We start from the raw sequence: 12,792 nt of genomic DNA, 5'->3' as shown, positions 1-12,792 counted from the left end.
CAACGGCTCGGTGGTCGGTTCCACTACTCCGGTGGCGAAGCCGGTGCCGGTGTCGGGGGCGGCACTGGTACCGGTGCCGGAGACGGGGCCGATGGAGGTTGCAAATTCTTCATCGCTTTCTCGATGGCCTCCTGGACCAGCCGGTCCAGTTCTGCCCGGAGACCAGGGGGTAACCATACCCGGCCTCGACGGGAGAGGGAGGCTGAGGCAGGGCCGGAAGGACCACCGTAACCGGTGGGATCACGGCCCCCGCACCCTGGGAGGGTGAGGGTTTCCTCGATGCCGGCGAACGAGACGTGGAGGGTGTCCGGTCTGTTCGCGGCTTGTCGGTGGCTCGGCTTGAGCAGAGGTCGATGGCTGTGGATCCTCGACAGGCCGAGACTTGTGCCGTCGATGGCGGTGCTTTTCCTTCCGATCCCCTCGCCCATCCGGGGAAGGGACGGGAGTCGACGGCCGAGAGAAGCGATCGATGGCGGACGGTCACCGGAGGGTTGACGATGATGGTACAACTTCGACGGTGCCGGTTCCGATGACGTCGATGCTATCGATGGCGTTGGGGTGGGTGCATGGAAGAGGAGCCCCATCTTCTCCATCCTGGCTTTGCGACCCTTGGGTGTCATTAAGGCACATTTGGTGCAAGTCAGGACATCATGCTCACTACCCAAACACATTACACAAACCCTGTGGGGGTCTGTGATGGACATAGTCCGGGTACAATCCGGACAACGGCGGAACCCCGTTGCCATGGCCTGAAGCCAAAATTTAGGCTGGGGATCGGTAAGTGCCAACAGGCCTCAAGGGCCAAAATCGACGGTAGTCGATTGGAAAAAGGCAAAAAACTTACCGGGTTCCGTAAGATGACTAAAATTTGTCGAAGGGAGACCCCTGAGGGGCAAATTTTCTTAGGAAATTAACTTCCAAATTCCTGTCAGGAACGTGGTTAGAGAGCTCCTTTCACCGCGTGGCAACTGCTGCGCGGAAAAAGAAGACTGAAGGGAGACCCCTGCTGGCTGCAGGGTCAGTGCCTTGCTGGGCATGCCCAGTAGGGGCCAGTCAAAGTTCTGTTTAAACTTTGACAGAAGTTTTCCGTGGGTGGGCTCCATCCTCGATGTCACCCATTTGTGAGGACAACCATCCTGCTTGTCCTGTGAGAACACAGGTATTTTTATCAGACATCTCTATTCTACAATGTGCAATTCCCCACTGGGTACCAATCTCAGCAATTTAAACAGTGGCAAGAGAAGGGGGTACTTACTATAGGACAATTCTTGTCTCAGGGAGAACTTCTCACTGGAACAGATGTCTCTTAATTATAACTTTGAAAATCATGATTTCTTGACTTATGCACACATTGCCCATTTCATACATTCCCTGCAAAGAGCTAGGCATCTACATCCCAGTCGATCTCTGGTAGAGTCCTACTTTTACATAACGATCTGCTTAAAGGTTCCATTTCTAAACTCTACCAATTTTTTACACACAGGATAGACCACTGTATTTATAAAACACTGGGAATCTGACTTGCATATCCAACTGGGAGCTAAATAGGGGAGAAATATTGCAAACAGCCAGACAATGCTAGATTTCTGCCAAACTCCAGAATTGTTACAAAATGGAATACAGATGGTACCTCACCCCAAACTTCATAGGTTTTATGCCCAAGTAGAGGATACATTTTGGCGTAATTGCGGAGCCCAGGGCACATACTTACACATTTAGTGGGAATGCCCCAGTATCGCACCTTTTTTGGAGAGCAATTTTTCATCTGGCTTAGCGAACTTTTGGAAGTTGAGGTATTGCCCTTGGCTACCCACGCTGTTATTGAATGTATTCCCAGACACTGAACTTAACAATATAGAGATTACTTGCATGATAATCTCATTTTCCTTAGTGTATGCAGATGGACTCAAAACAAGTGGGTATAGTGTGCTTGTGCTAGCAGTTGGAGATGGATCTGACGTCAGCATGAGGTACATATACCCCCACAGGAAGTGCAGCAATTCAGTAACCTTCCTTGCAAAAGCTTTATGGATATATGTGTGACTGACCGATCAATTAAATGAACAGGATTACCCTGACAGATTGATAGTAGCTGGAGACCGCCAGTGTCCTCAACCGGAAGGCGTTGACACCCGGCAGGGTGGATGCCCTATATATGAAAACATGGCTTACCGCGAGTCGGTGACTCCCCATGTATACCGGCAGCCGGGAGGGATGCTGAGTCCATCTGCATACACTAAGGAAAACAAGATTATCATGCAAGTAATCTCTACATTTCCTAGCGTGTAGCAGATGGACTCAAAACAAGTGGGATGTACAAAAGCTACTCCCGGACTGGGCAGGAGGCTGCCCGAGGTCCGTTTAGGATTGCCCTCGCAAATGCTGTCTCCTCCCTGGCCTGGACGTCCAGACGGTAGAATCTGGAGAAGGTATGGAGGGAGGACCACGTTGCCGCTTTACAGATCTCTGCTGGCGACAGCATCCTAGTTTTCTGCCCCAGGAGGCCGCCTGCGCTCTGGTAGAGTGAGCCTTGACCCGTAGAGGTGGTGGGTTTTCCCGCTTCTACGTAGGCCGCCTCGATAACTTCTTTGATCCAGCAGGCGATGGTTGCCCGTGAGGCCACTTCCCCTTGCTTCTTTCCCGCTGTGAAGGATGAACAGGTGGTCCGTCTTTCGTACTGCTTCTGACATTTCCAGGTATCTGGACAGCAGCCTGCCGATGTCGAGATGGCACAGTATTCGACCTTCTTCAGACTTCTTCAAACCTTCCGTGGTTGGCAAGGATATGGTTTGGTTGAGGTGGAAGTGTGAGACCACTTTGGGTAAGAAGGAACCGTGCGAAGATGGATAGCCTCTGGAGTGATTCTGAGAACGGATCACGGAGGGACAGCGCTTGTAGCTCCGAGATGCGGCGTTGCTGAGCATACGGCCAGCAGGAACACCATCTTCAAGGTTAACAAACGGAGGGACAGGCCCCAAAGGGGTCTGAAGGCGGGTCCCGCTAGAAATTACAACACTAGGTTGAGGTTCCACAAGGGCACTGGCCACTTCAGTGGCAGGCAAATGTGTTTAACTCCTTTCAGGAAACGTGAAACGTCTGGGTGTGTGGCCAATGCTGCCTGCCCTCACTCCTGGGACCATAGCAGGATAGCGCTGCACCTGAACCTTGATGGAATTGAGGGACAGACCCTTCTGGAGTCCATCTTGCAGGAAATCCAAAATGATAGGGATTTTAGTGGCATCTGGATTGGAGCTGTGTCGCCACCAGGCTTCAAAACTCTCCAGATCCTTATATATGTTAGCGATGTGGAGAACTTGCGTGCTCGGAGGAGTGTATCTATTACCGGCCCCAGAGTATCCCCTTTTCTTCAGTCTAGCCCTCCTCAATGGGCCAGACCGTAGAGAGAATTGAGCTGGATCCTCGTGGAGGATGGGACCTTGCCGCAGCAGGGTCCCTGTGTGAAGGCAGGGGTAGTGGATTCCCTGCCAGCAGTCTTCTCATGTCTGCGTACCAGGGTCTTCTTGGCCAGTCCAGGGCTACTAGAAGAATTAGGCCTCTGTGCCGCTGAATCTTGTGTATAATGGCGCCCAGCAGGGGCCATGGAGGAAAAGCATATAGCAGGATCCCCCTGAGGCCATGGCCTGTACTAGAGCATCGATCCCGTGGGAGAGAGGATCTCGTCTGCGACTGAAGTATCTGGGTACTTGAGCGTTGGACCTGTCCGCTAGTAGGTCCATACCCGGAGTCCCCACTGATCCACAATCATCTGAAAGGCTGTGGGCGACAGCTGCCATTCCCCCGGGCTTAGGCTTTCTCTGCTGAGGAAGTCTGCCGTGGTGTTGTCCTTCCCCGGCGATGTGGACGGCGGAGATGTCCTGGAGATTAGCCTCCACCCAAGCCATCAGGGGGGTATTTCTAAGGATACCTGTCAGCTTCTGGTTCCACCCTGTCGGTTGATGTATGCCACTGTGGTGGCGTTGTCCGACATCACTTTGATCGCCGGTTTCAAAGTCTGTGGGCAAATCGCAGGCAGGCTAGCCTGACTGCCCATGCCTCTAGTTGGTTGATGTTCCACCGCCCTTGGGCGGTTAATTCTTCGCAGTGTGCTCCCCCATCCGTTTCAGGCTGGCATCTGTAGTGAGTATGGTCCAGGTTGGGGAGGACATTTTTGACCCCCGGCTCGTGTGGCCGGGCTGCACCCACCACCATAGCTGATTCTACACTCTGGCTGGTACGAGGTAGGGTAGGTGTATGGAGTAGTTCTGTGATCGTGGGCTCCACCGAGATAGGAGGGCGCGTTGTAATGGTCTCATATGAGCCCGCGCCCATTGGTACCACCTCCAGAGTGGAGGCCGAGGACCTGTAGGTAGTCCCAAGCTGTGGGCCGGGTGGCGCTCAGCAGGGCCTGCAGACGATTCCGGAGTTTTGATCTCCTCTTGGAGGTCAGGCTGACCTTGTCTTCCTGGGTGTCGAATCGGACTCCTAGGTATTCCAGCGACTGGGAAGGCTGTAGGGAACTCTTGTTTGTGTTGACTACCCATCCTAGGCTTTCCAGAAGAGATATAACTCTGTTGGTTGCCTGGTGGCTCTCCGGTGATTTTGCCCTGATCAGCCAATCGTCCAGGTAGGGATGGACGAGAATTCCTTCCTTCCTGACGCCGCCACTACTACTATGACCTTGGTAAGGTCCACGGCGTTGGTGGCTAACCCAAAGGGTAAAGCTCGGAACTGGAAGTGTTGGCCCAGGACTTTGAAGCGTAAGTAGCGCTGGTGATCCCAATGGATTAGGATATGCAAGTAGGCTTCTAACAGGTCCAGGGATGTGAGAAAACTCCCCTGGCTGTATTGCACTTTTTGACTGACCGCAGAGTTTCCATGCGAAAGCTGGGGACGCGTAGGTTCGGTTGACTGACTTGAGGTCCAGGATGGGCCTGAAAGTACCCTCTTTCTTGGGTACTATGAAATAAATGGAATAATGCCCAGAATTTATCCCCCATGCAGGTACTGGGATTATGGCTTTTAGGGACAGGAGCCTCTGCAAGGTTTCCTCCAGTGCCGCCCTCTTGAGGGGTGGACAAGGAGATTCCACAAGCTTGTCCAGCGGGAGCCGAAGAAAGTCCAGGTAGTACCTTTCTCGGATGATGGCGAGGACCCAGTGGTCCGAGGTGATCTCGACCCACCTGCAGTAGAAGAGGGTTAGCCTGCCCCCTATGGCTTCTACCCTCAGATGGGTCGGCTGATTCTCATTGTGGGGTGTGGCCGGGACCCGAACCAGAGCCGGTTCTCCTCTTGTTGTGCTTAGGCCGAAAGGACCGGTTCCTGGCCTGAGAACGAGGTGGCTTGCTAGCGAGCCCTGTAAGGGTTGAAGCGCTGAGAGTTTCTACCTCTGGATGGCCTAGGAAAAGAACGCTGGCGTCCTCCTTAAACCTGTCTTCTGGTAGAACGGGGTAATGGAGAGGTGCCCCATCTATTAGCCAGTTTTCTCGAGATCGCTGGCCGAAGAGGAGGGATCCCTTAAAGGGCATTCTTGTGAGGCGTGTCTTGGAGGAAGAGTCGGCCGCCCAATTACGTAGCCAGAGCTGTCTCTGGCTGCCACTGAGGACACGCCCTTGGCTGCCGTATGGGACTAGGTCGGAGGCTGCGTCAGTGAGGAACGAGAGAGCCGAGTCCATTTTTCTTCTCCCAGGGTGTTGTTCCTAGCTTGTGATAAACAGGAACGCGTCACCATGGTGCAGCAGGTTGCAATTCGCAGGGACATGGCTGCCACCCTCAAAGGCCTTGTTTCAGAATGGCGTCCAGGCGCATCCTTGAGGGCCGCTCCCCCCTCCACCAGAATGGTGGTGCACTTACAATTGCGCTAACTATGGCGTCTTACCTTGGGGCACGCCAGCAGCTCCTTGTTCGCCGGTCCAGGGGGTACATTGCCAGACAAGGCCGCGACCCCTTTGAATGAGGCCTCTGGCGCATTCCATTCCAGATCGATTAGCTGCTGTGCTGCTTGTAGGAGGGGAAAATGGTGAGCCGTTTGGCGCACGCCCTCTAGCAGGGGGTTCCATTCTAGGTTCCCCTGGGGTATCCTGGCCCGGGATAGCCAGTTTCTGACAGGCATTGAGAGACCAGGCCTGGGAGATCCTCTTTCCAAAAGAAGCGGCTCATGGTCCGATATGGTTCTATCCCTGAGGGAAGTGCTCCCTCCTCGGGGGGCTCGTCATCTTCCTCAGAGCAATCTGAATCCCCATAAGTGGGGCTTCCGGGTGGCGAGTGGCTTGCCTAGGTCTTGAGGGTCCAGGTCATCCGGTACGTATGGACCCATTCGGGGATCAGACTGCATCTTGACAAAGGTGTGAATCCCCTTGAATAATTCCACCCCGGAGAGCGAAGCAGGATCTGGCCTTAGGGGCACTCAGGTCTCTCGGGTTCCCTGGCTGCTCACCGTGGTCTGCTAAGTCCGGGGTGTTCCCTGAGGAACTGGCAAGTATGCTGGGCTGGGACCGGTCCTGGCCTGGAACTCCCAGGGCCTCCTCACATTGGGCACATAGGGAGTCTGCATCCTCGCTCCGTGTGGCTCTGAGGTTGCATGCTGAGCAGAGGCTTAGAGCTCTTATGCCTGATTCTGGAGGTGCCGGCTCTGCGGACGCATGGGCTCTTACGCTCCATCTCGTCTGTTATCTCCTCCCAGCTGGAGTATACGCCTTGTAATATGCGCGAAAGCTGTGCGCTTATCCACGTGTGCCTGTCTACTTGCGACTAGGAACGTGCGCTTATCAGCGGGCGCCTATGAACGTGCGCTTATCAATGTGCGCCTATCAGCGGGCGCCTATCAACAGAACCAAGGTGACTTTCAATATACGCCTTTATCAAATATGCGCCCAAGTATTTTCGGGCGCCTAACATATACGCCCCGTCGCCTATGCGCGCAGTCTGGCCTGAACGCTAGAGCGAGGTGACAAACCAGGGCAGATGGCGTCAGCGAGCAGGCCAGGACAAAATGGCGACCTCCTTGGCGGGCTGCCACGTAGGCAGACCACGCTAATCCTCGCTTCCTCGGAGACCAGCAAGTAAAGATGTACGCCTTACCTTGTCTTCGGCGCTTCCCGGCTGCGACCCGGGCGGGTCTCTGGGCTGCAGGGTGAGAGGGTGATTACCGTCACCGCCCGCGCTCGAGGAAGTGCACCCGCTGCCTCTAGGGCCGCGCCCGAACTCGTCTCGCTCGGGAGCCAAGTCCTCACCGGGACAGAGGCTGTCTCTGTGCCGCACCCGAGCCTTCTCACTCGGGGGGGCTAGGTCCCTGCCGTGAGTCGGCCACCGGACCGAGGCTCTTACCACCTCCGAGGGACCACGGAAATCACCTCGGGAAACTACTGGGGGGAGGGACCGAATGTTATCACCTGCAGGAGTGCAGGGCTAGTCTTCAGGTAGGCTTCTATGAATTTAGTCGTTTAGAATTTGGAAAAACACTCAGCGAACGTGAGGTAGCTCCAAACTGCTTTGGAGACGGAAATTACTGAATTGCTGCACTTCCTGTGGGGGTATATGTACCCTGTGCTGACATAAGATCCGTCTCCAACTGCTAGCACAGCACACTATACCCACTTGTTTGAGTCCATCTGCTACACGCTAGGAAATCAATGATTGTGTGCACAATTATTCATAGCTGCCCGCAGCCTAGTGGCCCTTCGTTGGAAAACTGGAGCGCATACCCAAGCTTTCGGAGGTCAAAGACTACATTCCTATTATCAATTAGCTTCTTGACAGCCACTAAATATAACCAAATGTTGTCCTTTATGAAAACCTGGAAACCTTTTTTTTGAATTATTTAGCACACTTGTGATATATTACAGGAACTACTCAGGACTGTCTCTTGTGTTCTGCTCTCTGTAAGAGTCAAAAGCAGGGATATCTCTTTATGGTTTGGGATGTCCGACTCCTTTCTACCACTTACTGATTATTTTTGTATTGAAATCTAGAAGAGAACTCAGATATAATTGTATGCCTGTTCACCTTTTTATTGTATTAAGGTTTTTTTGACTACATGACATTATAGAAAGACTCATGCGAGGAGAGGGAGGGAAGGGGGGAATATATGTTTGAATTGTACTGAATTGTACTTTAAGCTTGCAAATGTTATGATTGTTTATAATTCTGTAAAAGCTGAATAAGAACCTTTAAATTAAAAAAAAAAGTTAAGTTAAAAACAATCTGTTGCTTTAACCTGATACAAGTATAGTGTTTCAAACCAATTCGGTGTTGCATTGTAGCAGCGTACATAGTGAAACATGCAGACCTTTCATATGTCAGTGCCTTGAAAGGTGTGTTTCAAAAAGGCAGGCAAAGAAGTTAAAGCTTGAGTGCAGGTGTGTGATAAATGGAGAGCTAAAAACCAATGCTTCCATACATACCTAGGTTTTAGAGCAAATGACCTTTATTTTTAGGGAAAGGAAGATGCTTTGATTCAACAATTCATTTCTTAACAGAAGTTCTGAGCAATTCTTTGCATGTGAACAGACTCACAAAAAGTATATCAATAAAAAGACAAGGAAGCTCTTCATTTTGTTGTTTTTAATTAAAAACTGTTGCCCCCATAGTTAACAGTATTTTTAGAATACAAAGAATTCAAAAACAGAACACTACACAATACAGAAAATGTTTAGAACCTTTAAAAAAACAAACAAAAAAACAACCCACTGCAGCAAACCATGCTTTTCAAAACACAGTTTCCTTTGTTTGCTTTTTCTCCAGACAATAAAAGTGAAATGCTTTTCTATCTACTTAAGATTCTAGGGGATCACAAATAGCAGTTTGGCAGAATGGTAATAAACATTGAAACTGCTTGAATTTTAAACTATCAGTCTGGATGAAATGTCCCACAGTGAGAGGCATAACATTTCGTTCAAGTATCCCATTAGACTATTTCACTTTATGCAAATAAATTTCAACTGCACCTAACAGGATTTATATAAAAAAAACAAAACATTCAGCACTTTTTCCCCCTCCACTCTCAAAACAAAAGAAAAAAAAATTTAGTCTGACTTCAGTGCTAATTCCACACTGTTCGCCTATCCCTATCCCATTTTCAGTTAAGGGCAAATTAGCCAAAACAAACAGTCCTGAATAAAATTCCCAATTCCTCCAGTTTAGCATAGGTTTTTTACTAAGCCACTATAGATGTACAACCAAGAAAATGTTTAGCACCTAACACTCATTTCTTGCTTCAAGACATTTCAGAGAACCCATGCAGCAGTAACCAACAATTACTACTACAGCTCTCAACTTTATTTTGTAACCAGTCATCTGGGAAAAGGAATGTGTTTAGTAGATTGGTCAAAGCTGCAGTGGCTGGGTACTCTTCCTGCAAATGGGGGAAACAGGTACCTCTGAATATACAAGATAAAACTTCCTTGGACATCTCCAGTGTGTCATGGAGACTTCACTAACAGGAAAGAAGTATCCAATCATTCAAATTCAGAATCTGACTCAACTTATACAGCCATATACAGAAGTAGAAGATCCCTTGCCCCCACTGTGAAAAATTCTGCCCCAAGGCCAACATGAACAATCCATAGGCCATTCTATTCTCCTCCCCCTGCATCCCACAAAACAAATCAAAATTCCTGTAGGGAATAAGAACAAAAACAGATGAAGTAAAACATTTGATAAGGAAACATCTTAAATTCAATTTTTCTTGTTACTCCCTTGTTATATAGGGTAACTGATCATGACTCGTGGAAGGCATGGGAACCATGAGGGACCAGCAGAGGGCATGCCTATTCACAAGGATACAGAGAAAATGTATATGCCCTCAAAGGCAGAATATCAGGGACTACCCTTTCAACAACTGCACTATCATCTAATAACATGGGTTTGGGGAGAGTAAAAGGAATGAGCTTCAAAATGGGTATTAAAAGTGTCGCTGATAAGAGCCCATGGGGGCCTGGGGGCCTGGAGGACCTACACGCCCAGACTGTGCAGTTGTCTGGTTTACCAGATGAGAAAGCGCAGGTCCACTCTGAATCAGAGTGTCCAATGCTTTCTGCACACTTGGGTTGTCAAAGTTGATTCCTGCAGAACCTGCAGGACGCTGAATAGACACATTGTTAGGGGCAGGCAAGCGATTTTGGTGTTGTCCAAAGAGGACCTGGGACTGGGGAGGCACTCCAGGTCTCGGTCCTGAGGACCTGACAGGAGCTCCTGAACCCATTAGATTAGAATGCTGACTACCAGGGGCCTGTGATCTCTGCTGAGGTTGATTAAGGCCTGAAACATTCATCTGCACTCCTCGCACCTGGCTGTTAGGAGCAGCTCCATAGCTTTGGTTTGGAGCATTAACAGAACCAGCTGTAGGAACAGAACTGCTGTTAGCTACTGCAGCTGCAGCAGCAGCAGCAGCAACAGCCCCTGCGCCACTGTTAAAAAGGCTGAGGATTTTTGCCTGCAGCTCTTGCTGAGGATTGTTAGAAGACTGTGAAGCTGTGGAGGCAGAACTCAAAGGCTGAGTATGAGTACCCTGCAGTGGCTGGGAACTTTGAAGACTTGACTGGCTGTCAAGGGTAGTGACTGAAGATGGACCAATGGGCTGTCTTGACAGTGGAGCTGGAAAACAAAATGAGTTATTTTTAGTTTACCATCTGAACAGAGGCAACTGTACTAGTCAACGAACAAAGTTACTTGTGGACAATGATTAAAACCATCCCACGATACCATTAGCACTATTTTACTTCAGCAGAAAATGCTGAACAATTTTGGCTTCACTACACCAGAAGGTACTTCTTTCTTCTACATCTGCATACTGCACAACTTATTCTCATATATTGTACAGATAAGATTACTTTTTTTTCCTCAGCTCTACCCTACATAGCACTTGTTTTATAATGTATTTTTAATACAAACATTTTGGACAATTTTAAAAGCATACCCTTTGGTGAAAAGCCCGCAGGTACTTTATCCACAGACTGCACCAAATTTCAAAAGAAAAAAGTATGTGCATGTTTTCCCTTATGAAAACTGAGGTACTGCATGTGCTTTATGTACAGGTACAGCTGTATGGAAAATAATTTGTGTACATTGGAGAAATTACTTACCTGATAATTTCGTTTTCCTTAGTGTAGACAGATGGACTCAGGACCAATGGGTATATTGTACTCCTGATAGCAGTTGGAGACGGATCAGATTTCAATCTGATGTCAGCCCTAGTACATATACCCCTGCAGGAAGTGCAGCTCTTTAGTCTTCTCCTCGAAAAGCATTGCGAATGTGTGACTGACTAATTTGAATAACTTGATTAACTTGAAGTGGTTGAACTGGTTATAGCTGGAGACCGCCAGTGCCTTCAACCAGGAAACGTCGACACCCGGTAGGGTGGGTGTCCTAAATGAAGGAAAGCAAGGCTTACTCTTGATTCCCTTGCTCTTGTAGCTGTCCCCCCCGAGGCTTTCATGAGTAACGGCAGCCATGGGTGGGATACTGAGTCCATCTGTCTACACTAAGGAAAACAAAATTATCAGGTAAGTAATTTCTCCATTTCCTAGATTGTAGCAGATGGACTCGGGACCAATGGATGTATAAAAGCTACTCCCCAAACTGGGTGGGAGGCTGCCCGTGACCCACTTAGTACTGCCCTTGCGAATGCTGTGTCCTCCCGAGCCTGAACATCTAGGCGGTAAAACCTGGAAAAGGTGTGGATGGAGGACCATGTCGCCGCCCTGCAGATCTCGGCAGGTGACAGCATCTTGGTTTCTGCCCAGGACACTGCCTGGACCCTAGTAGAATGGGTCTTGATTTGTAGAGGCGGCGGCTTGCCCGCTTCTACGTAGGCCGCCTTGATGACTTCCTTGATCCAGCGGGCTATGGTTGCTCGTGAGGCTGCTTCCCCTTGCTTCTTCCCGCTGTGAAGGACGAACAGGTGGTCTGTCTTCCGTATGGATTCAGACATCTCCAGATATCTGGCCAGGAGTCTGCCGATGTTGAGGTGGCGTAGACTTTTGGCCTCTTCCGAATTATGTTCATCTGGCGATGGTAGCGAGATGGTTTGGTTAAGGTGGAAGTGAGACACCACTTTGGGAGGAACGAGGGAACCGTGCGCAACTGGATGGTTCCAGGGGCGAGCCTGAGAAACTGCTCACGACAGGACAGTGCTTGTAGCTCGGATATGCGACGGGCTGAACAGACTGCCAGCAGGAAGGCTGTTTTCAATGTTAACAGTCAGAGAGACAGGCCTTGGAGAAGTCTGAATGAGGCTCCTAAGAAATCCAGGACCAGGTTGAGGTTCCAAAGAGGGTACCGGCCACTTTAGGGGTGGTAGGATGTGTAACTCCTTTCAGGAAGCAGGAGACATCCGGGTGAGAGGCTATGCTGCTGCCCTCGTTCTTGGCGCCGTAGCATGATAATGCAGCCACCTGTACCTTGATGGAGTTAAGGGACAATCCCTTCTGTAGGAATTCCAAGACTGCGAGGATTTTGACTGAGCGAGGTATGATGTTGTGGTCCTCGCACCAGGCTTCGAATACTCTCCACACCCTTATGTATGTTAGAGATGTGGAGAATTTGCGTGCTTGGAGTAGGGTGTTGATTACAGCTCCCGAGTATCTGTTCTCAGGCGAGCCCTCTCAATGGCCAGACCGTAAGAGAGAATCAAGCTGAGTCCTCGTGGAGGATCGGTCCCTGTTGGAGAAGATCTGTGTGGAGGTAGTGGCAGGGGGTTTCCTGTCAGTAATCTCCGCATGTCTGCGTATCATGGTCTTCTTGGCCAGTCTGGGGCCACAAGAAGCACCTGTCCCCTGTGTAGGCTTATCTTGT

General features: G+C 50.0%; 1 protein-coding gene across 1 annotated transcript in view; it reads right to left on the bottom strand.

Moving 5' to 3' along the window:
- Positions 1-8,542: 8,542 nt before the first annotated feature.
- NCOA5 (nuclear receptor coactivator 5) overlaps positions 8,543-12,792 on the bottom strand; it is a 210,131-nt gene continuing 205,881 nt past the window's right edge. Inside the window, 1 exon segment of the mRNA XM_029613483.1 lies at positions 8,543-10,590. Coding sequence (XP_029469343.1) covers positions 9,899-10,590 — 692 coding nt within the window. The 3' untranslated portion in view covers positions 8,543-9,898.

This window comes from Rhinatrema bivittatum, chromosome 8 (assembly GCF_901001135.1).
Source record: "Rhinatrema bivittatum chromosome 8, aRhiBiv1.1, whole genome shotgun sequence".
Taxonomy (NCBI): domain Eukaryota; kingdom Metazoa; phylum Chordata; class Amphibia; order Gymnophiona; family Rhinatrematidae; genus Rhinatrema; species Rhinatrema bivittatum.
The sequence above is the reverse complement of the archived record's forward strand: the minus strand, read 5'-3'. Positions and strand labels throughout refer to the sequence as shown.